Raw genomic sequence first — 26,958 nt, 5'->3', positions numbered from 1 at the left:
GAAGAAGTGAATTTCCCAATCTTACAAAACACACGTGCAAGCCCAGCATAATGGTGCTTGCCTATAATTTCAGCAACTCTGGGGGCGAAGGCAGGAGAATAACAAGTTCAAGGCCAGCCTAAGCAACTCAATAAGGCCTTAAGCAATTTAGTGAGACCCTACCTCCAAATAAAATATTTTAAAAGGGCTGGAGATGTAGTTAGTGGTAAAACACCCCAGAGTTCAATTTGCAATAATGAAAGATCTACATCTAATAGAATACTTTGTACTTGAAAGATTTCCTCCTAAGAACAAGTCGTGTTTCTTTGCTTTGACCACTTCTCTTCAATATTCGACTGCAGATTTTATGTATGGCATTTAATTAAGGAACAGAAACTTAGACATCTAGATTTTATAGGAAGAAGCAAAGCTATTTGGAGATTGCAATGACTTTGTACTAGAAAATGCATTCAACCATTGTTAGGACACAGAATCAATGAAAAAGAATCATTTACATTTATATATGATAGCACTGAATCACCAAAAATGAAATAAGAAATCACCTTCATTTATGAGCATCAAAAATAAAAAATACTCACACATGCTAGGCAAGCGCTCTACCCTATCAAATCAATATTTAAAAAGAACAAATTAGGAGTACTCGAGCCTCCCCATTTCAAAATGCACTCTGAAGTAGCAGTAATTAATATTGTGTAGTTCTGAAATAGAATATTATAGATCAATAGAACATTACCGAGAGTCCAGAAATAAATTTATTTTTGTTAAATATTTTTTGACAAGAATGCCTATATAATTCAATGCAAAAAACTGTCTTTACCATTGCAAAGAAAGTTTCTTCCTTCCCTCATCATGTTTATAAAAAACAAAATAAAATGAAAGACTGAAATATAAAGAGCTAACATTATCAAAACTCTTAGAAGAAAACATAGCAGTAAATATTTCTGATCTTGGGCCAGATAAAATCTTCTTGGATATGTCACCAAAACCAAAGTCAACTGAGGAAACAAAAGTAGATAACTTTGATTCATCAGAATGAAAATCTTTATGGTGCAAATACAACATGAAGGAAGTGAAAGGAGGGCTGGGATGTGGTGCAGGGGTAGAACATAAGTCCCTGAGTTTGATCCCTGTGGGGACAGGGCTAGTGAAAGGACAACTAATAAAGTAGCATATATCTTATGCATCTTAATACCTTTCAAGCATTTTCTAAAATCTAGGACTTATAAAGAATTTTCACAATTCTACAGTTAAAAGATAAATAACCCAATTAAAATTAAACAAAGAATCTGATGGTACATTTCTCCAAAGGAAACAAAAGCTGGCCAATATGATTATGAAAATATACTCAATATCTTTAGTGACTAGGGAAATACAAATCAAAACTGCAAAATGAGATATCACTTTATATGCAACAGGATGAAAATAATTATAAATATGGACATGATGAGGATGTAAAAAATTGGTATCTCCCACATGATTGATGGGAACTTAAAATGGTACGGCTGCATTAGAAAACAGGTTGGCATTCCTAAAAATGTTAAAAATATAGTTATCATATAATCTTGGAATTCTACTCATAAGAATCGCTAATATCTCAATGTCTATATGTCTACACAGAAACTTGTATATGACTATTCACAGCAGTGTTATTCATAGTAAGAAAAGACTGAAAACAGAAGAATGCATATATTGTAGTATATCCAAACAATAGTATTCCATTATTCAGAAGAGCCATAAAGACAAAGGAAATGCTGGCATTCAATAAAACATGGAAGAGTTTGAAAATATGCTACTTGAAAGAAATAAGACATAAAAAGACTATATATTATATGATCTTTATAAGAAATGCTTGGAATATAGCTACTCATAGAGACAAAAAATAGGTAAGTATTTGCCTAGGGCTAGAGAGAAGGTGAGTGAATAGTAATCTCTAATAGGTAAGTAGTTTCTCTTTGGGGTGATGAAATGTTGTGAGCTTGGCTAGGGGGGATGGTTATACAATTTTGTGAATTTTATACTTTAAAAATTGGATTTATGTGAATTAACTCAACTAGAGGAAATAAAAGGATAAAAAAAATTTTAGTATGTTAACACTAATAAAAAACAGCTGGAGGGGCTGGGGTTGTGGCTCAGCAGTAGAGTGCTCACCTAGCACATGTGAGGCACTGGGTTCAATCCTCAGCATCACATAAAAATGAACAAAATAAAGATATTGTGTCCAGGTGTAATTTTAAAAAATTAATAAATAAATAAAAAAATAAAGTTATTGTGTCCAACTATAACTAAAAAAAAATTAGATTAAAAAACAGCTGGAATGGCTATAGTAATATCATAACATTTTAATTTGTCAAGAATTTTTGTGAGTTCTAATTGTGTACCTATTGGTATAGATTAAAAATTCATGGAGTAAAATCTGGTTGAACTTAAAGTAGAAGTGGAAAAATCCACAGATGCAGTCAGAGAATTAAATACCTCTTAGTAATCTATGGAATTAGTAGAAAGAAATCCAATACAAAAAAGAAGGCTTCAACAACATTATAGGACAACATGCACTATTGATATATAAAGAATAATCTATCCAAATGAAATTATTTGTCAATTCTAACAAATATAATCCAATCAAAAATAGCAAAATTTATTTTTTCCCCAGGGGCACATGAGACACTTAGCAATGTTAACCATACTCTTGACTTTAACAATCATCAACCATTTTCTGAATTAAAATCATGCAAAAAGTTCTCTAAGGATAGTAGAATTAAGTTGAGATCACAAAGGGAACATAACATAAACATCTCTGATAAATGGATGCTAATCCATAATGGGGGAGGACATGGGACCAGTAGAGGAACTTTGGATGGGCCAAAGGGGAGGGAGGGGAGAGGAGGGGGAACGGGGATAGGAAAGATGGTGAAATGAGACCGACATCATTACCCTAGGTACATGTATGATTGCATGAATGGTGTGACTCTACTTTGAGTACAACCACAGAAGTGAAAAGTTGTGCTTCATTTGTGTACAATAAAACCAACAGCATTCTGCTGTCATGTATAACTGATTTAGAACAAATAAATAAATGAATTTTTTTAAAGCATCATAAACAGCTATATTCTGTTTATAAGTGATTTAATTAAAATATAAGAATAGGTAGTTTAAGAATAAAAGATTGGAAGATGATATGCTACAGAAAATAGTATAACTGACAAGAAATTAGTATATCAGAAAAATTAGATCTTAGGAGAAAAAAGTATTAGGAGAGATAAAAAGAAATATTTCTTAATGATAAGAACCTCAATCCTATAGGAAGAGATAGTCATATTTATTAAAGAAACAAAATAGCATTGCCCCCAAACTTATAAAATAAATGTTAAAAGAACTAAAAGCAGAGATAGTCAAATCACAGATGGAAATTTTAACACAACTCTTGAACTAACTAACTTAAGAAAGGAGAGAAAATTTGCAAAATACAAATTCTGGTACCACATTCAGCAACATCAGAAAACACTATTTTGATGCACAATGAAGAGAATTTATCCTGAGAATCTATATGCTGGGCCCAAATAACAATGTCAATAATTCATATAGTGGAAACATACTATACAGATACAGATAGACAGAGATACAGATATAGACAGATAGATATTCTGACCACTGCAGAACTAACTACAACTTGGTAAGAAATATATCTTAAAGTTTTCCTCAAATGTGAAAAGTAAACCACTGACTTGTAAATAATCTAGGGATTAAAGAAGAAATCATGAGGCTATTAGTAGATATTCTGAACTAAAATGAAAATGTATGGTGAAGTATGTGGGATGCAATTAAAAGCAAATTGAAGCTGCTGAATGGGTTAACTTGTCCCTAGCAAATCTGTCTCTCACTTTGCTTCCCTTGTGCCTTATCCCTGAACAATTAACTGCTAGAGTCAGCTTTGTCAGGGAAAGGGCAACAAGAAAGACAGCAGTCATAAGAACTCTTAATCAGTAATCTTTCTGTAGATTTACAGGAACCAGGAAGGTCCATGACCTTTAAGATAACATCAAGACATCAGAGTTGCTGGTAGCTGCAGAATTAATTGACTACCCTGGCGCCCTCCTGGCTATGGCTAAAAATATACTTCTGCAAAATCTCTATGTAAGCTTAGCATCCGTGACCTCTAGGCAAGATGAAACTTTCAGGCAAGAGTCCTCCATTTTCCAAGCAAGAGTCCTCCATTTTCCAACTCGCTGGCTTATTACCAAAAAGTTTCTTCTCTACCACTCTATCTCATGATGGAGTCATCAGCCTCATCTGATAGCAGCATAATCTAACCTTTTTTAATTTTTAAAAAATTCTTTAATTTGCTTCTGAACCTTTTGTTTTGTTTTGTTTTGGTTACAGAATTTTGAGGAAAACTTACAGATTTAGATGTTTGTATTAGATCATTAAGAAAGGTCCAGGATCACCCAATCAAGTTTTTTTTTTCCTTAAAAATTTAGGAAAAAAAATCAAATTAAGCCCAAAGTAGGCTGAAAGAATGAAATAAGAGCATACATTAATAGTATAAAAAATGGACAATGAACAAAATTGGTGATCAGAAGGTATTTCTTGGAGAAATTAAATAAAATTTATAAACTCTTAGTAAAATTAAACAAAAAAGAGAAAACTGAGATACCCATTCTTAGGATGAAAGAGGAAGTTGCTATAGGTTGTGGAGACATAAAAGGACAATTTATGATATACCACTTTATGCCAATAAATTAGAAACTTTAGATGAAATTCCTTGAAAATCATACCAAAAGTGAAATGAAAAGAAATAGAAATGGTAATATTCCTATTCATTTTGAAGCAATTAAATAAATAAATAAGGCCTTTTACATACACATCACACACACACACACACACACACACACACACACACACACACATGACCTTACAGGCTCAGATGGCTATACCATTCTATGATTATATTAATTCGTTCTTCCAAACATTTAAAGATTAAAAAAGACAAATTCTATAAAGACTTAGAAGGTAGGAGAGAGGGTGAGTTTGAAATTCATTTTATGAGAATTGCATAATCCTGAAACCAAAACTTGGCAAGAATACCACCAAAGAAAAGAAAATGACAGCAAAATCTCTCATGAGAATGGATGCAAAAATTCTAATTGAAACATCAAACAGAATCCAATGATACAGAAAAAAGAAAGCTCTCATTATCAAGTGGGATTTATTCCAGGAATGCATGATTGATTGCAACTCAAAATTTATACAATCGACCATGCTAACAGAATAAAGAAAAAAATTCTATTATCATTCCACTAGATGGAGAAAAGACTTTTAGAAAACTAACACCTATTCATTACAAAAATTCACAGAAAATATTGAATGAAAGGGAACTTCCTTAATCTAGTTAAAGATATTTTTAAAAAATTGAACTCAACAAGGTTTTAGGGAAGCATATTTTCTTGCACTGCTGGTAGGAATGCGAAATGGCTCAACCCTTGATCAATTAATTCCACTTTTAGGAATTTATCCTGAGAATAAACTTTCAAATAATATGAAACACACACTGATATGATTTTGCCTAGAAGAATTATGGGTAATTTCAAAATGTTGGAAATTTACATGATCACATACAAATTTGTTAAGTTTGTTATATCTACACAATGCAGTAACAGAAAGTGTAAAAATTAGAATGAATTTTGCTTATAAAGCGAGTGTTTAGGCCATTGACATGATTTAATTGAGTTTAAATCTATAATTTTTAGGAAAAAACTCACAACTATATTCTAGAAATTAATGAATGGGTTAATCAAGGGAAAGAAGAGGAATGACATTTCTATCTAAATTATTTTCATAGTTTTGACTTTTAGAACATCATATGAAGGGGCTGGGCATAAGAAAAGTAGAGGGAGAGATTCTGAAGTTCAGAGCCAGCTTGGGCAATTTAGCAAGATTCTGCTCAACATAAGAAATAAAAAGGGATTGGGATGTAGCTACGTTTTGAATACCTGAGTTCAATTCCTGGTACCAAAAACAAAACACATGGAAGAAAAAGAATTGAAACTAACCCTAGAATTTTGAACACAATGCTATAAACTTTCAGAGCAAAATATTTTATAGACACACATACATACACATGAAATTTTAGACGATGAATTTTTTAAAATTGATAGTGGTATGGGTATATTAATTCTAAAATACACTGTCGGCTTTTGAAAATAAATAAATAAGCAAACGAATGCTTTTGCAATCAGGTTTTTCACTATGAGAAAAATGAATAAAAATAAAAAATTAGGAATTAACAGAGGAATCCTGTTAGTGGATTGTGATTAAAGGCATGGATAAATAGGAGCAATAATATCCCAAAAGCAACAAGTATACTTAATGTTCATTTCCCAGTTTATAAAGCAATTGCTCACTAATATGGTTCCTTGTAAAAAACAAATGGCTAATTTTAGGACTGGATAATGGGAAGTGAAAGGTGAGCCTGGTATAATTTATGTCAGAAAGTAAGAAAGCGCTCAAAAACTGATGACACATATCAAAAGGAGTTCTCATTGGAGAAATCTGGGACAATTTGAGCATAAAAATAATTAAAGGCAATAACAAATCACATATGCTACATTGAATATTAAACAATTTAGAAATCCCTACTAATATGAATAAATAAATAACAAAGAATTAGGGGAAAAATCCTTCCTTAGAGTATAATGCCAACTAATATAAGCAGAAAAAAAATGATAACATTGAGAAAAATCATCATTGCACAATCACCTTTGTAATAAATAGGCCAGGTAAGAATCATCCATGGATTCTAAATCCATGTGGTCAAAGTTTTTTGAGAAATAATTTCTTAATTTACAAATATATGGAGATTTTCTAGTTATCTGCCTGCTGCTAGTCATTTCTCTTATTTGCATTACAAAGAAAATGCACTTTATGAATCCCACCCATTCAAATTTATTGATGATTGATTTATGACCAAATATGTGGCCAATTTTTTATAAGTCTTTTGTATGCAAATGGAAAGAATATGTATTTTTCACTTCTAGGTTCACATTTGCTCACTGTCCTCATATAATCACTGGGAGAGTTTTGTTAACATCTTATACCATGAGTGTAGATTTGTCTGTCTGTCCTTTTGATTCTGTCTTGTTTCCTTTCTAAATGTAAAGGCCATATTACTATGTACTTATGAATTCATTATATTTTCCAGGTGAATTTAAGTCTTTCATCATTACAAAGTGACCTTCCTTCTACAGAATAATTCTTTTGTCAAAAAGTCTATTCTGAAAATATTAATATAGTTATACCATATTTCCATTGGGTGAAAGACCTTTGGCCTCTCACTTTCCTTAAGCTTTTATTTACCTTTTGCTTTAAATATGTTGGTTGCTTTTTGCAAATTCTGACCAGTCTTAGAATATTTAGTTAATTTATAATTAATATAATTAGGGATGCATTTGGTTTTAATTCTGCCATTGAATATGTGTTTTTTATTTTCCAACCATTTCTGTTTCTTTTTTTAACTTTAATGCTTCCTTTTGGATTTATTATAACTTTAAATTTGGAAGTTAAATTTTTTCCTACTCTACTAGAAGTTGCCCTTTAATGTGCAAGTTATACTTTATTCATTAAAGTTTAATATTAAATATCACCTTTTCTCTTTCTCCTGGACAATAAAAGAAGCCTATTTTCAATGCTCTTTACTTATAGGCTATTATTTTATGCATTTAGGTCCATAAATACTTTGAGACCCAGAAGACATTATTGTTATTGTGCTCTAAAGTCAATACTTATTTATATTTAAGAACACATTTACCATTTTCACTGCTCTTAATTGCTTCCTGTATATCTAACCTTCCGTCTGTGGCCATTTTCCCCTGCTCTAAGCACACCCATTAGTATTTCCTTAAGTAGGAGTCTGCTATTGGCATGTTCTGTCAGTTTTTGCTTGTCTTATACTGTTTTCACTTCACTTTAATTTTTGAGGTTTAATTCTGATGAGAACATGACTCTGACTTAATATTCTTTTTTTTTTTTCTGTATATTGGCACTATGATCCCAACATCTGGCTTTCATTGTTGCTATTGAGAAAACATTTGTCCATTTTATGATTGCTCTACTGAAGTTATCTATTTTTTTTCTCTAAGGCTGATATTAAATTTTTTCTCTTTTTCATCAATATTACTTTGATGGTTCCAGATGTTGATTGCCTTTTATTCATTCTGTTTGGGACTTGGTGAGCTTTTAAATATGAGAATCAATGTCTTTCATCAATTCTAAAAACCATTAGCTCCTCTAATATTGGTTTTCTGCCTTTCTTCTCTCTACTTGTGCAACTCTTCTTGTTCTATACTGTATGTCTACTATCCTCTTGTACTCTAATCTCTGTTTTCTATACTTGTAGTTTTCCATGCTTCATTCATCAGAGTTTCTTATTTCAAATCTCTAATAGTTCTCTCTATAGCCATGTCTAATCTGACACTGAATTCTTAAGTTTTCATATTATGCTTAAGCTCCAAATTTTCTGGTTGTTTCTCAGATCTTAATGTTACCCTTTACAGTTTCTTGCTGAAAGATTTAAGTTTAGCTTATAATTGCCATGTTAACCTTACAAATGGTTGTTTAAAGTCTATGTCTGATAATTCGACCATCTTAAATAACTTTAAGTTCATTTCTTTTATATTTTATTGTCCCATATCTGGTTCAAGTATTGTTTTTCTTTTATATCTGCTTATCACTGTGTTTCAGTGACTATATTTGAAAATTATTAAAAGAAGTAATTGGAGCTTAAGATTTTTTTGTTACTTATGCCAAATAAACTGTAAACATGAATAATATGAAAACACGTTAATCCAATTTCAAGGCTCAAGATTTTTCTTGGCTACCTATATGACTTGAACCAGAGTTGAATTTCATGTTATAGATGTTTAATCTTCTTTCTTCTTTATTCCTAGACTACAGGTCTTTGGGATCCCTAAATTAAATTCAGATTGGCTGACCCTTGCCAAACTCTGTAATCTCACTTTGGTCCAACATTGTGGATCAAAGATGAGGCAATGAAATGTTTCCCAATCTATTGGTCATATCTTTAGATTGGCAATTACATCTTTGGCAAAAGTGAACCAAATGTCATAATTTTTCCCGGACTTCTGGGAATCAACCTAACAAAAGAGGTGAAAGATTTATACAATGAAAACTACAGAACCCTAAAGAGAGAAGTAGAAGAAGATCTTAGAAGATGGAAAAATATACCCTGTTCATGGATAGGCAGAACTAACATCATCAAAATGGCGATATTACCAAAAGTTCTCCATAGGTTTAATGCAATGCCAATCAAAATCCCAATGGCATTTCTTGTAGAAATAGATAAAGCAAGCATGAAATTCATATGGAAAAATAAAAGACCCAGAATAGCAAAAGCAATTCTAAGCAGGAAGTGTGAATCAGGCGGTATAGCGATACCAGATTTCAAACTATATTACAGAGCAATAGTGACAAAAACAGCATGGTACTGGTACCAAAACAGGTGGGTGGACCAATGGTATAGAATAGAGGACACAGAGACTAATCCACAAAGTTACAACTATCTTATATTTGATAAAGGGGCTAAAAGCATGCAATGGAGGAAGGATAGCATCTTCAACAAATGGTGTTGGGAAAACTGGAAATCCATATGCAACAAAGTGAAACTGAATCCCTTTCTCTCGCCATGCACAAAAGTTAACTCAAAATGGATCAAGGAGCTTGATATAAAATCAGAGACTCTGCGTCTGATAGAAGAAAAAGTTGGCTCCGATCTACATATTGTGGGGTCGGGCTCCAAATTCCTTAATAGGACACCCATAGCACAAGAGTTAATAACAAGAATCAACAAATGGGACTTAATTAAACTTAAAAGTTTTTTCTCAGCAAGAGAAACAATAAGAGAGGTAAATAGGGAGCCTACATCCTGGGAACAAATTTTTACTCCTCACACTTCAGATAGAGCCCTAATATCCAGAGTATACAAAGAACTCAAAAAATTAGACAATAAGATAACAAATAACCCAATCAACAAATGGGCCAAGGACCTGAACAGACACTTCTCTGAGGAGGACATACAATCAATCAACAAGTACACGACTTCTGTCTTTTTCTAAATCTTGGCCACATAAGCACTCACTATTTTATTAGATTATCTGAGCTTTTAGTATTTTATTCATATTTTTAGTTGTCTTTAGCCCAAGATTCATTGCAAATTACCCAGTCTGTCATTTCTAGAAACCGATGACCCTAGTATTCTAATTTCACTTATGTATATACTTTCTTTGTAAGTACCATAAGAACTGGATTCTTTTTAGATGAGCACCTTGGGGTAGAGACATTAAAATCTGTGAACCCTTAAAAGTTTAAGTCAAATTATATATATATAGAGAGAGAATCCATTTATATTTGTGAAAAAATTTCATGGCTTCTTATCCAAAGGTGTTTGTATTGTATATACTGATAGAACAATCTACAAAGAATGATGTTAAAACTTAAAATAAATAACTTAACCAAATTAAATTCATCAATAAACCCAGAGACAAATTTCTAGAAGATATCAGTGAAGATTGTGCAGAGGTTTTGATCTTGTTGGCAAATTTACCCAAATCTTTTACAGAAACATAGGTTTGAAGAAAAATTATTTAATGGGACACAATGTAAGCTCAATTGGAAGGAGAAAAAAGGGGGCTGTAAAAGCCCTAAATCCAATGAGTTAACCTTCTTGATTTTAATAGTAGCATTAGTATAGTATTTATGAATATCTTAAATATTAGCAATAACATGACTATTTCTGTCTCTTTAAATTTCTCCACATTCCAATAAAATTTTCCCCCAAATCCTTAAGGAAATCAATAGCTTTATCCTCTCTCTGCATAACCAGAATTCAAGAAGACAATTAAAGCTGAGGAGAAATAGTATATTTTAGGTTTAACAAATTTAGCAAACATTCAGACCTGTTTTCTTTATAAAGATCCAGATCATATTATTAATTTTCTACTGAAAAGGATGTGGAATTAGAATTAAAACATTAAGGCTAATATTCTGGGATACATATATCTTTTCCAAGATTTAGATTTTTTTAATCTTTGTAATGGTCATTGCATTTTAAATATGCACAAGGCTTTGTATCTGTGTTGCAGAATTCGGTGGCATACTAAAGTAAGAACTAACTTAGCACTATAAATGAAAACTTTACACCTATATGTTCATATTTGTCATATCCTGTATGTTCATATTTGTCATATTTGTTTCATTATTGTTAACCTAAATATCAGATAAATAGGTTAAGAATAATTCCTAACAATTCCGGCCATATGCAACGTTACCAGTCGACGTCTGTACGTTGTTCACAGTACATAATCCGAAGGTATTGAGCATAGCCGTTGCAATTCTAATGGCCAGGAGTATATTTACCTATCGAAATTGCCCAAACAATAGCAATCTTCATGATGGCCTTAGTCCGCGAATTGAAACGGCTATGCTCAATAGGATTACGTATTGCTACATACCGATCCAGCGATATAGCGCAGAGGTGCATGATGGACGCAGTAGAAAATAAAACATCTAAAGAAATCCAGACGGGGCACAAATACCTAGGTAGTGGCCAGACATAATCTGAAAGAGAACAGAGAGAAGACAAAAATATGTTATTCAAATCGCACCAAATCCACTTTTCAATTTTAGCACTCTAATATTTTATTCTTAATCTAAGCTTTTTAAAGAAAGTGAAATTTCAGAAGCATTAATTTCCATAATGATGATGATGATGATGCTATCAGTGTTGCATAATTTTTTATTGCTGTAAACTTTATACAACATAAAACTGTCAGACACTGTGGAGCTTGCCTATAATGGGGAGGTTGGAGGTAGGAGGTTCGGGGAGGCCAGCCTCAGTAACTTAGATCCTGTCTCTTTCAAAATATAAAAAAAATTAAAAGGGGTTGGAATGTAGATCAGTGGTAAAAGGCTCCGTGGCTTATTGCCCCGCCCAAATGAATCACTTAAAGTGTACAATCCAATGGCATTTAGTACATTCACAATATTGTACAACCATCACCTCTCTCTAGTTCTCAAAAATTTCACTATTCAAAAAGGAAATCACTTCCCATTAACCAGTCAGCCCCTCTCTCATTACTTCCCTCCTCCAGCCCTGGGAAATCTCTATAATCTGTTTTCTGTTTTTATAAACTTACTTAATCTAGATATCTCATATAATTGGAATTTGTAACCTTTTGTGTCTGGTTTCTTTCACTTAGCATAATGATTTTGAGGTTTATCCATTTTGTAGCATGCATCAGTACTTCATTTTTTTATGGATTGTTTACTGCCTTGTATATAATTAGATTTGATTTTCATGTATTAATAGTGTCTCTTGTGACTTTGCTGAATTGATCTCATATATATGATATATATATATATATATATATATATATATATATATATATATATGGTGTGTGGGTTTGTTTTTGTTTTTAATTTTCCTAAATAAGATCATGTTATCTGAAAATATAGATAATTTTATTTCTTTTTTTTCAATTTTCCTCTTTTATTTCCTTTTCTTGCCTAATTGCTCTAGATACAGTTTCCAATACAACACTGAATAGAAATAATGAAAGTGACTATCTTCTCTTTATTCCCGGTCTTAGAGGGAATTCTTTCAGCTTTTTTTTTTTAACTACTGATTATGAAATTATGATATTAGCTGTGGATTTTCATTAATCCCTTTTATCATGTTGAGGAAGTTTTCTCCTATTTCTAGTTTGTTGAGTGTTTTTGTTTTCCATCATAAAAGAATGATGGATTTTGTCAAACACATTTTTCTGCAGGAATGGAGATGACCTTATGGCTTGTTTACTTCCCTCTGTTCTTACATTCCCACTTGGTGCATAATATCATGCTGAATTGAGTTCATTTATATTTGGTTCAGAATTTTTGCATCTATATTCATAAATGATCTTGGTCTATGGTTTTTTGTGATGTCTTTATCTGGCCTGAGTATTAAGATAAAGTTGGTCTCATAAAATGTAGTTTGAGAAGGACTGGTGTTAATTTTTTAAATATTTGGTAAAATTCACCAACAAAGTCATCTTGTCTTTTCTCTGTTGGGAGGTTTTGGTAACTGATTCAAGTCTTTACTTGTTATAATTATCTTTAGACTATTTCTTCTGGGTTTCTACTTTGTTGAAGCACAATTGTTCATTATATTTTTTCCTAATCTATTTAATTTCTGGAAGGTCAGTAGAAATGCTCTTATTGTCATTTCTTATTTTCATAATTTGTGTGATCACTTTTGTTTCGTAGTCATTCTGGCTAAAAGGTTTGTCAACTTTTTTGATCTTTTCAAAGAATCTCAACTTCTGATGTTCTTAATATTCTTTATTTTTTCCCCATACTCTATTTTATTTGTCTTTATCATTTTTTTTTCTAGTTGAATGAAGCTTGCTCTTTTATTCTAGTTCTTTTTCTATTTTACATCTTAAGGATATAAATTTATGTTATATCCTTCTTTAGGATCTTTCTTTTACTGCTTTTTTTTTTCCCAATCCTTTTCTTTATTTTTGTGGTACTGGGAATGGAACCAAGGCCTCACATATGCTAAGAACATGATCTATCATTGGGCTGTACTCTCAGCCCCTTTCTTTATAAATGTAGCCATTTATAGTATAAATTTCCCTCTAAACACTGTTTTTGCTGCATACCATAATTTTCGGTAAGTTTTTATTTCACTCTTTTTCAAAATATTTTTAAATTTTATTTGTGATTTCTTTTTTCACCCATTGGCCATTTAATAGTGAGTATGCTGTTTAATATCTACATATGTTCAAATTTGTCAATTTTCTTTCTAATGCTGATTTCTAGTTTTACTCCATTGTGGAGAATATACTTTGAATAATAATAATATTTTAATTAATTTATATTTGTTTAGTGGCCAAACATATGGTCTATCTCAGAGAACATTCTATATGTTATTAGATGGATTATTCTCTATGTCATGTCTATTAGAATTAGCTGCTTTCAGTTGTGTGTGTGTGTGTGTGTGTATGTGTGTGTGTGTTTTCAGTTGTGAGGATTGAACCCATACATACATGGTAAGCAAGCATTCTACCACTGAGCCACATTCCCGGCCCTTTATAGAGTTTTCTAATTCCTCTATCTCTTTATTTATCTGTGTAGTTGGTCTATACATTGTTTAAAATAGGGTATGATGTCTCCAAGTATTATTGTAAGTATGTTTTCTTTTTCTTGTTTCAATTCTTTTACTTTTTGCTTCCTGTGTTTGTTGGGCTCTGTTGTTAGGTGCATATATGTTTATAGGTTTTGTGTCTTCTTGGTGACTTTACCTTTTTATGAATTTATAATGTCCTTTGTCTTTCATATAAGTTCTATTTTTGACATTAATTTAACTCTCCTTTGGTTACTATTTGCATGGAACATTCCTTCACTGTCAATATCCAGGTGTCCTGAGATATTCAGTTTCTTATTGGCAGTATATAGTTGGATAATATATTTTTGCTCATTCTGTTAGTCTCTGCCTTTTAATTAGAGTTTAATACATTTCACATTTAAATTAATTACAGTTAAGAAAAGATTTACTTCCATCATTTTCTATATGATATATACCATCATTTGCTCTGGTAATGCCTTCATTTGTGATTAACTGACCTTTTTATAAGAAACTACTTGATTCACTTCTTATTTTTTTCCCCTGTATAATGTTTTAGTTTTTTCCTTAGTAGCTAGCCTGGGGATTACAATTAATATCTTTTTCTTATAAGAATCAAGTTTTAATTATGCATATTTTGAATACTGTACAAAAATTTTGTGGTCCCTCTATCTCTACCCATTCCTGGATACTCTGTCACCTTTCAGTGTTGATATTTCCTCAAATTATTTTCTCAGGTTCTTTAGACCACAAAAACTGAAGATTATTTATTGGAGTTTTATCCACCTATCATTGCAGACTATGTCTTCAACTTAGATTATACATCATGGAAGCTGGAAACTCAATCAGTGTTATGACTTTCTTCAAAGTGTTTAGACCCTCCAGAATTTTGTATTGGGTTATTCTCCAGTAAATCAGATAGTTTGTTTTCATGTTTTATTTATTTATATGCTGAAAGGTTGATTCAAGAGCTGCTTACTTGACCATAACAGAAGTCAAACTACCAATCAGTAGGATTTAACCAGTACAATAAAGAAAAGCTATCACCAGAAATTCTTTGGACCAAATGTCTTTGTGGATGCTCATTATTGTTAATAGTTTTTTGTACCTTACTCAGATTGTATCTATCATGAAAGTTGATTGTGTTGAAGATTTTGATACTCTACTCAACATGTTTAACCTGCAAAAATTGCTTTTCCAGTTGTGCTTTAAATGCACAAGTATGTCTTCACTATTACTATGTGGGAGAATTCTATTGTCATCATCACTAGAATATAAGTTCCATTGGGTGAACAATCACTGCCTGTTTTATTTTTCTACTAGTCAATCCATAGTGCTTGGAATTTATGTGATTCATGTATATTTCACATAAGGAATGTATGGAAAGTTTGGAAGGAGTTACATAACAAAGAGACTATTGCACATTTTCCATGGGACAAGTAAATTCATAGTTAGATGAAATAAAATCTGATTTTCAGAGGAAACAATTGCACATAGTATTTCATATTTTATATGTTAATTCACTCATTTACTCAAAGAGTACATGATTTTTAATAACTCCAGAATCACAGACATATCCAACAATATTGAAAAAAGTAGTAAAGATGGAGTAAATGACACTCTCATCTTTCATTTCTTTTGTTTAAAAGAAATATAAAAGATTTTATTCCTATGAAGTAATGGAGACAATCTTTGCCTTGGAGAAAAGAATAGTCCAGTATTCTGACAATATAATTAAAAGGTATAGTAATTTGGGGAGAATTGTGAAGTAATACCAACCTAGAACTTGGAAATTAGAAATTATAATTAATTTGTTTAAGTTAACATACATGAAAAAATGAGTAACCATAATAAAATTTAAAAGTTCCCCAGAGCATTTCATAAAACAATATAATGTAAATAGCAAAACTCCAAAAACATTTAAAAATCATTAGAGACAAATAGCATTCAATGATATAGATTCAAAATCCCAAATAAAATATTAACAGAGTCCAGTAAAATATCAAAGGAATAATACAACATGAAAAAACAAGAGTTATTCCAGGAATTCAAGGGTGATTTAATACCATGAAATTTACTAATAAAATTCTTTGTTAACAATTGTGAAGAAATTTTATGATTTTTAATAGGTAATGAAGAATAATTTGATTAAATGGAGAAACTACTTCTAATTAAAATTTCAATTATATAGGGATAAAATGGGCCTTCTTATAAATATGATAAAGGTAATTTACCAAAAAACAACAATAAATATTAAAAATAGTAATGCCATCAATACATATCAATAACATTAAATTTGGGAAATGGACAGGATGCCAACTTATCCTATTACTCATTACTTTATTAATTTTCACCAAGATGATATTGTGAATAATTTGTATCTTATTTTCTTATGCTTTAGAAAGCAAGGGATCAAATTATCTGTTGTCTATTGTTGGGTGACTATAGGCCTAGCAAATCTGACACTTTTCTAAAAACAGTACTGGATTTACTACATGAAAATTACATGATACAAGATAAATATAAAATAATCTAGAGGTTGAAATAGTCTAAGAACAAGGCTGGAAATGGAATAAAGACAAAATAGTCCATTAGCAACAGTGAGATAATTCATAAAATATCTTACTAAAACTTCAACAAGATAGACTCAAGACCTATATTAGAAAATAATCATGAAAACTTATAGAAAAAATATGAATTTACATCTAAACAAATGGAAGGTCATACTATATATATATATATATATATATATATATATATATATATATATATATATATTTTTTTGGATGGGAAAACACAGATCTATTTACTTATGGTACCAAATATGCATAAAAAATCAATCATATACAGATTTTGGGGGTAAATATAGGGATTATTACTATTTCCCAGCAGCATTCATGAGGCAAGATTAACCTTGAAAAGAAAGCTTAAAAGTGTGTCATTTTATTCTGTGAATAAGTTAATATATACATTTTTCTTTTTTCTTACTATTTTCTATTTATTCATTTTTACTGATTGCATATTGTATTGACTTTACCCAAGCCTGCACTTCAATATTCATATGCTTTTTTCATGTTAAAAATTATATGTTATAACTGTATTGATATAGAGTTGAGTTGATTAGTGTGCTATATTAAAATACTTTCTTCAAAAAAATTAAAATTTTTTTGTGAACCCCTCTAGTTTGGTAGGCTGTAGGGCCACTGTACCTACTGTGGGTTTTTTTCTTTATTTTTTCTTTGTAGTTATACATGATAGTGGAATGTATTTTGACATATACATTCATGGAGTATAACTACCCATTCTTGTGGGTGTACATGATGTATGTACATTTTTTTCTATAATTCAATGTGATTTGTGATAAAATCAATTTTAGAAAACTAAATTAAGTCTCCTTAATTCTTAATCTCCCAAAGACAACCCACCAAATGTTTATAACATATATTACACTTAGTAGTTAAAAGTCTAAGTCTTTCCTTTGAGTTTTGAAGGAGACAAGAATGTCCACTATAACAACATCCATTCTTCCCTGTACCAGAGTTACTCCTTACATGCTATGGTAAGTAAAAGAAATAAAAATATTGAGGATTTAAATAGAAAAATGAAAACATGACTGTGTACTTAGAAAAATGAAACAACTTTACAGATACATTTTAAGAATTAATAAGTAAATTTAGAAAGATTGTTAGATAAAAGCCAACATGTAAAAAAATCAATTTTATTTTCATAACACAGAAACAAAAGTGATAAAATGACTTTTTGAATTTTTAACAAAGTTGCCCATTAATAGTCTTCCATTTCTGGCAAAATTGGAGGGAGCACATTCAACCTGATCTCTCCTACAGAATACAACTAAAACCTGTTGGCAAAATCAAAGAACGATCATTAAGAGTGATTTTCCTGTTTCCTCTCCCTAAATTATTTTCTGGCTTAGATTTTAATGTAGCCAAAATCATTAGAACTGTGTAGTGGATGCGAAGAAAGAAACCTCCAAGAAACATACTTTCCCCAATGGACAGAGAAAACAATTAACTATAAAGTAAAGAGGTAATTTAGAGGACAGAGAACACAGGCATAAGACAGAGAAATTATTTTCTTTGCTCTTCTTTTTCTCTCCTGCCATGAAAGCATGCAGCAATCACTAAGATGTCCACCTATAGTGGCAACACCAGGAGGAGTTGTGCAGGTAATTAAACCTTTGAGAGAAAAAATCTCTCAGTTTGACCATGGGAACTAGAAGAAAAAGTCCACCAAAGTCTGAAGAGTGTGAAGGGAATTCCCAATTATTTTTTTCTCTTTCATTTCCCTACATTTGTCCCTGAAGCAGACTCTAAAACAATAAATGCACAATATGAAGAATCTAAAAATCTGACTTTCTCACCAGAGTTCCAGGAAATGTCCACTGTAGTGAAAATCAAGGAGATGAAGAGGCTTGAGAATAGGTCACCTAAATCCTAGGCTCATCTATCAGCTACACATTTGTAAAAATGACCCAAAGCCATGTAACAAAAGACTGAAAATTGGACTATGATATACAGTACTGTCCAGGTCCCATATGGGACCCCTGAATAACACCCATGGGACAGATCCAAGGAGCATTCCAAATGCTTTGAAAATCAAACTGACATTGGAAACAAGGCCCACAGAAAAAAAGAGTTGAGACTTGGGTTCTAAATCTAATGAGGCTGATCACCTATTATAATTCTTAAAACCAATATTCTCAAGAGAATATTTAAAAGACTCAGCGTCAGGAGAGCAAAGATGATGTAGCAGGGAACTGTGGGAATGTCTATTGAAAGAAACACCAAAAAAGAGATAAAAACTGTCAAAATCAACCTTACTAGAACTCTAACAGTCAAAGGTTTATAGCAACCAAGCAAACATTTACAAGGGGAAAGCTAAATGAAACATCATGGGGGGGTGGTCTTGAAGTACTTTATCTCATGGTAATCCACTCAATTCCTTACTGGGGGGACAGTTTTGAGATGACAGTCCACATTCCTAATGTGGATACCTTGTTCTAGAGGGAACACAATGCACATTCACCCCACGGATACATCTGTTTTGATTTGACTGTGGTTTCCCTGAAGGACTGCTACAAAAGACTTCCCTTTAACTCAGAACACCCCTCCCCACACAATAAATATTGAAAGACAAATGAACAAACTGGGGCAAAAAAAGAAAAGAAAATTTATGTGTGTGTGTGTGTGTGTGTGTGTGTGTATTTGGGAGCAAAAAATAGATGAATGAAAATGCTGAAAGCCTGGTAAGAAATTCAAAGAGTGACATTTTGAGGGTATGAGATATTTGAAAAGTTCCTTCATATTCCAGGGACTCTTGAAAGGCAGGGGCATGTTCAGGACAGAATATATTCTTGCCAAAGAACTGAAAAGATGCTGAGATTCACCTAGGGCTGATATCTAACTTGAGTGTATGAAAGATATGGAGACAAAGAGTTTTAAAAAGCCTGAGTGTAAGGATTAACTTAGAGAAAATCTGAAAAGACCTGGTACTATGAATATCCTCCACCCCCCGCCAAAGTAATATGTTGAAATCTAATCACCAAAGTGATGGTGTTAGGAGGCTTGGCCTTTGGGAACAAATTAGGTTACTAGGATGGAGTCTCTCTGAATGGGACTAGTGGCCTCATAAAAGAGACTTGAAAAAAACCCATTCCTCCTTCCATCATGAGAACAAGTGAGAAATCACCATCTATGAACCATAAATGGATCTTCACCAGATGCCAAATCTGATGGGGTTTCCAAGCTTCCAGAATTGTGAGAAATCAGTTTCTGTTATTCATAAGTCCAAAGCAATGTACAGATTCAACACCATCCTTACCAAAATCCCAATGGCATTTTTTATGGAAATAGAAAAAAAATCATCCTAAATTTCATATGCAATCTCAAATGACTTCTAATAGAATAAAATTGAAAGACCATTACTTCATGATTTTAAAACATATTATAAAACTATAGTAATCATAACACTATGGTATTAGCATAAAAAGAAACAAACAGCCTAATGGAATGGAATAGAGGACCATGTTTTTAGTTTTTTAATATTTATTTATTTATTTTAGTTGGACACAATATCTTCATTTTATTTTTATGTGGTGCTGAGGATCGAACCCAGTGCCTCACGCATGCTACCACTGAACCACGACAACAGCCCAGACCATGTTTTCTTAAATAGAAAACATAGGTGAAAAGTTTCATTACATTTGGCTTGTCAATGATTTCTTGGAATGACATCAAAAGCATAGGCAACAAAAACAAAAATAGATAAAAACAACTACTTTAAACTATAAACTTTTTGCATCAAAAGACACAATTAACAGAGTGAAAAGTCAATCTGTAAAATTGGAGAAATTTTTATAAGTCATACCTAAGGGGTTAGTATCCAGAATAGATGAAGAATTTCTACAACTCAACAACAAATAATTTAAAAACCTGATTGAAAAACAGGCAAAAGATTTGAATAGATATCTCTCCAAAGATGATATACAGTGGACAACAAGCTCTGATGACTACTAATTATCAAGAAAATGCAAATTAAAGCCATTGAGATATTGCTTCATGCTAATTATGATGTCTATTACAAAAATTCTTAAAAATTAACAATGGCTGGAAAAACTGGGACACTTGCCCTGTGTTGGTGGGATTGTAAAATGGTGCCACTACTATGGAAAAGAGTATGGAGGATCCTAAAATTTAAAATAGAACTATCACATAATCCAGTAATCCCATTTCTGGATATATATTCAAAAGAATTGAAAGCAGGCTCTCATAGGTATTTGTTCAATATATTGATAGCTGTAGTAGTCACAACAGTCAAGAGGTAGAAGCAATCCAAATGTTCATTAATGCATGAACAGATAAACAAAATGTGGTATATATGCACATTGGAATATTACTGAGATTTAAAAAGTAATGAAATATTGATAAATGCTGCATCATGAACAAACCTTCAAGACATGGATGCTTTCATAAATTAGTCAGACAAAAGAAGATAAAAACCTGCAGAGTAACTAAGTTATTAGATACTGAAAAGAGAATAGTGTTTTCTAAGGGCTGGGGAATGAGATAATATAGAACAACTACTTAATGGATATGGAATTTGTGGGGGAGAGATAAAAATTTCTTGGAACATGTGGCTGGGGAGGTAGCTCAATAACAGTGCTTGCACGGCATGTACAAGGCCCAAGGCTTGATCCCTAGCACACGTGCACACACACATAAACACACACACACACACACACACACACACATACACGACAACATCAGCAACAAAACCCTGGAACTAGAAAGAAGTGGACATTGCTGTGAGTGTATTAAGTACCATTAAATTTTACCCTTCTAAGTGGTAATGGTTAATTTATGGAATGTGAATTTCACATCAATTAAAGAAAAAAAAAACAATGATCTCAAAACATAATATTGAAAGTATCAAGGATACAAAACATTTTACTCAAATATCATATAATTTTAGAAAAATTTCAAAAAATTTAAAGGAAAAAGAGAATTTAAAAAAGAAAGAAAGAAAGAAACAACGTTAAGATGGCCCAAATGTTGGAATTTATAGTCAAAGACCTTTCAAAGCAGCTACCATAACCATGCTTAATGAAGGAAGAGAGAGTTTCTTTTGAAATGAATATATAGGAGTTCCCAACTAGTAAGAATTTAAAAGAATCAAATAAAAACTTTAAGATCTAAAAAAAATACAATATTTGAAAGAAAAAAATCATTGAACAAGTTTAATAACAGAACAGAGACAATAAGAATGATGGAAACTTAAGTTAGATCAATATAAATTATTGAATCTGAACAACAGTAGGAAAAAATAAAAATAAATGTACATATTAAGGACCAGTAGGATAATATCTATGTTTAATATTTGTGTCATTGAAATTCTATATGAAAGGAAAAACATTGATAAAGAAAAACTATTTGAAGAAATAATGGTCCAAAGCATGCCACATTTGGTGAAAAACAAATTAACAGAGTTAAAAAGGTCTGTAAAAGTCAAGTGGTTAAGGGCTGGGGATGTGGCTCAAGCGGTAGCGCGCTCGCCTGGCACGCGTGCCACCCGGGTTCGATCCTCAGCACCACATACAAACAGAGATTTTGTGTCTGCCGATAACTAAAAAATAAATATTAAAAAAATCTCTCTCTCTCTCTCTCTCTCTCTCTCTCTCTCTCTCTCTCTCTCTTTCTCTCCCTCCTCTCTCTTAAAAAAAAGAATTTAAAAAAAAGTCAAATGGTTAAACTAAAAAAAAATCATACGTAGATAAACACATCATAATAAAATTGGTGAAAACAAGAGATAAGGAAAAAAAAACTTGAAAGCAGCCTGAGAAAATTACCCTTTACATACAGCAAAGCCATGATTTGAATGACTTTATCTTTTTTATCAGAAAATATGGAAGCCAGAAGGCAATGTAATCATAATTTTAAAAAGTTGAAAGAAAGGCACTTCTAATTTAGAATACTATATCCAGTGAGAATCACAAATGAGTGTGGAAAAAGAATTCTCAGATGAAGAGTAACTAAAGAAGTCATTGCCAGAAGATTTACTCTGAAAAATGTTAAAGGGTGTTCTATAGGCAGAAGAAAATTATACTAGAGAAAAACTTGAAAACTTTAGAAATGAAGGGGATCAAAAGTAATGGTGCATATATGGCAAAAATATAATGGATTCTTAAATCTTTAAAATACATATGGTTGTCAGAAGCAAAAATTATAACATTGTCTAATGAGATTCTGAAAGCATGGAGATGTAGTCTATAGTACAACTAAGGCAAATCAGAGAAAGGTAAGAAAACATGATTGTAAGTTTTTTATATTTTACTTAAAATGATAAAATATTAGCTATAAAGAAATTATTAATCATTAGGTATGTGTATGTATGTGTGTGTGTGTATGTGTGTGTATATATATATTCTGATCCAAAGCACATTTACTACCAAAAAATATTGTCAAAAAGCCAAACAATAAATTAAATGGAATACTCAAATAAAAAAACATAATTCAGAAGTTGGGAACAAAGGAATAAAAAAGAGAAGAGATAAATAGAAAATAAATTTTAAAATGGTAGAAATGAGTCCAAACAAATCAACAATTCTATTAAATGTAAGCAGTTTTAAAATGCCAATTTAAAGAAAGAAACAGCAATCCTGGATTAAAAATGAAATGGAATTGACAAAATCACATGCTATGTATAAAAAACTCTACAAATATAAATATAGTAATATAGATAGGTATATAGTAAAAAGATGTAAAAGGTGTATATTGCATATACTAACCAAAAAAATGCTGGAATTAATGTATTAATAACAAAAAAGGAAATTTCAGATAAAATGGGTAACAATTTTATAATCATAAAGATGTCAATTCATAAAGGAAACATAATAGTCCCAAACATTTATGCACCTAATAACTAAGCTGCAAAATTCATAAAGCAAAAAGTGATAGAACAAAAGAAAATTAAAATTACAATCACAATATACTTTAAGATATTAACTCCCCCCTCAGCAATTGAAGTACAAAGACCAAAAATTATCAATGATATAGAAGAGCTGAAAAACATTTCCAACAAAACTGTTCTAGTTGATAAAACACTATGCCCAACAACTGGAAAATATACAATCTTTTCAAGATCTCATGGAAAATTGACCAGTAAAGATCATATTCTGGAACATTAAATAAACCTTTAAGAAATTAAAATGATTGCAATCATACAATATGTGTTCTCTAACAAAATTAGCCTGAAACCAATAACACAAAGATATTTTTAAAACATTTAAAAATTTGGAAATCAAGCAATACACTTCTTAATAAGCCATGTTTCAAAAAGGAAGAAGCAAATAAAATTAGAAAGTTGTTTGAAGTAAAAAAAAATGAAAATAATGCATATCAAAATTGGTGTGGTGGAATTAAAGTAGAAAGTGAAAGGGAAATTTCTAACATTAATGGCTTATTATAGAGCAAACAAAACAAAACAAAAATCAAATCCACGATCTAAGCTTCCAAATTAAAATCTAAGACAAACTAGGGACAATTAAAGCCAATAATAGAAGAAAGGAAATAACAATTATAAAAGCAGAAATCAATGAAATTGAGAAAATACAATAATAGAAAAAGTTCAATGAAATTAAATGTTTTTCTAAAATCAACAAAATTGATAAACCTGTACATAGATTGACCAAGAAATAAAGGCAGAGGACACAAATGACCAATATCCCTGGCCAAAGAGGGGATATCTCTATAGATTCCACAATGTAAGAGAACATTTACATGTCCATACATTTGCATGAAATTTTGGGATCCTTAGGTATGAAACCACAAAATTTTTGAACTATGCACTAAACCCAGAATTCAGTAAAATTTCAGTGCTACTGAGGAAATTAAAAGGAAAATAAATGTTCCAAATTCCTGAACTTGAGTCAGCCTTTTTCCGGGCATAGAATTGGCATACTTTCCACCCATTAAAGAATGCCAAAACCAGGGTAGTTGACTAGAAACTTAATCCAGATTTGACGGCACAGCAGATAAATACTTTTTAGAACTTCAGAGTCTTTGGAAATGGCCTTATTAAAGGTTTGCCTGAACTTTTCTTTATTACTTTACTCCTGCCCCCATGTTTTTAAGAGCTAGTCTCTACTCTTGCTATTTCCTATGACCTTGCCCTTGACAGGTTTCCCTGAACCTGATTATTGTCTGCATCTAACATGAATTACATCTCCTAAGTATTGGGGGGCATGCCACTAACTTTCTGCCTTGTAATCATATCCACCACCTCCCCTTGTAATTTAATTCCTGCCTGAAATTAGGTTCTACCCAATTTAGAATTATCAGGTCCTCTCTGGACTACTGCTCCCAAATAGCCCACTTATGACTTCAAGCCTCCTTTTATTTGCTATTTCTACTTTTTGGTCTATAAACTTTGTTTCTTGCTACAAGTAGGAATTTTCTACTTTGCCTCTGGTCACCCTAAATTTGTGTCCCTAATTCCTAATCTCCCAAGGATGATACAGTGCAGAGAATAGGAGGCACAACTCTGGACACATTCTCTGTATGGCTAGAGGTAACTGACAGCTCTGTCATCCCTTTGGCTAGCTAATATGGTTTGGTGCAGACCTGCTGGCCCCTAATTTACAGATTCACACATATATTTATTGCTTCTTATGATCTAAAGTCATAATACTCAGTGCTATACCCTTCATTAAAATACATTGATCAGACTGCCTTTCTATTGATGAAGCTCAGCACCATTTTATCCTTGACCAGTAGAGTTTATGGCTCTTCAGTGAAGCAGAGTGATGTTTCTGGTATCTGTCACGACGAAGTGGGCCGGGAGATGGGACATCCTACATATGCAACCAGCTGGCCCCCTCTTAGTATGAAATAGGGATTTCCTGGCAGCACTATGCAGGATGTTCAACCTCCCGGCCCATGGGAAGATCAACTGCCACACCGTGAAGTTGCTGTTTCTGTTGAAGGACTTGCCATTGATGGATGCTTTTCTGTGTGAATGACGTTGCAAAGACTTCTTACGAACTTGTCTTCTGTTCCTGATAAACTGGCTGTGATTTACTGATAGCCTATATGATCTAGAAGCCTGATATCTAATAAGCCACCTCTTCCTTAGATCTCAAAACTATCGTTTCTCACCAATCTAAGTAAAAGGAGAAAATCCTCCCAACACTTGCAGGTGCCAAGATATTTCGTGGGTTATACTCTCCAGCTCCACTCCCAATTTGGGCAACCTGACTGCTTGCCTCTCTAAATAATATGCACAGAGGTGTCAGAGGTGACAGCAGAGGCATTTCTATTGCTGGAAGACTCTAGATGGGCTGAACACACTTTTTTTTTTTCATCTAGTCTATCCCAGTTGAAACAAACCATCTCACATGTACCACAAGTTAGTTGCCAAAAATGCAGTCCTAGAGACATCATCCTGAGATCTGAGGTTCTATGGTTATTCAATGTGACCACCACGTTCTGAAATAGACTCAGCTAAGGATAGATTTTATCAGCCCTATCCTTTCAGCTAAGCAAATTCTGTGTTATGTAATTACTCCTTAACCCTGAGAACTTTTCCACCTGCAAAACTTTGTGAATCTATAGCTCTACCAGGAACTGACACCTGAGAGGTTCAATATGATTTACAAATATATTTTGAAAAACATCTTGGATTTGCTCCTCTGACATTTGCCCAACATCCTGAAACTTTCCGTGTGATTTCTGATTAGGCTAGTTCCTTTCAAGCTGACCTGAAACCTTTTCCTATGGGCAAAGGGTAAAGAGTTCCAATTTCCTGTTGATACTTTCTTTAGACCTGAATGGAAGATTCAACAATTTTACAGATCTTGAATGATGGAAAAGGGATAAAAACAAAGAAGAAATCATGAATTCTTCCCTGGTGCTCTCTGCCTAACCAAGTATACATTAATGAGGACTTCAGCTATATTTATACTACATGGCCCTACTCTCTCCGTAATGTGGGAAAAGAAATGATAGAGACCAAGGAATAAAATATAATTATGGCTTTAATTTTGTCTCTAGATTTTCCTGTTTTGGTGTCAGTTTAATTTTATTACATAAAGTATACCCTTAATCTGGTATTTTATTTTTAAAAGAAAAAAAAACCTATTTGACTATGGCATTGATGTAAAGTGATTTTCAGATCAATAAGAAAGTGTGTGTGTGTGTGTGTGTGTGTGTGTGTGTGTGTTATTACTGCAAATTGAACCTGGAATCACTTTACACTGAACCACATCCCCA

At 32.2% G+C, this 26,958-nt stretch overlaps 1 protein-coding gene across 1 annotated transcript in view; it reads right to left on the bottom strand.

The window, feature by feature from the left end:
• The window catches only part of HTR2C (5-hydroxytryptamine receptor 2C), a gene marked incomplete at both ends in the record, with an annotated part of 117,142 nt that overhangs the window by 23,601 nt on the left and 66,583 nt on the right, over positions 1–26,958 (bottom strand). The window contains one exon of the mRNA XM_081277956.1: positions 11,425–11,625. Within this exon, the coding sequence (XP_081134082.1) occupies positions 11,425–11,625 (201 nt within the window). The remainder of the gene's footprint in view (positions 1–11,424; positions 11,626–26,958) is intronic.

Source organism: Spermophilus citellus (genome assembly GCF_964194105.1).
Source record: "Spermophilus citellus genome assembly, chromosome: X".
In the NCBI taxonomy this organism is placed as follows: Eukaryota; Metazoa; Chordata; class Mammalia; order Rodentia; family Sciuridae; genus Spermophilus; species Spermophilus citellus.
Note: the sequence above shows the minus strand (reverse complement) of the source record. Positions and strands in the feature narration are given on the sequence as shown.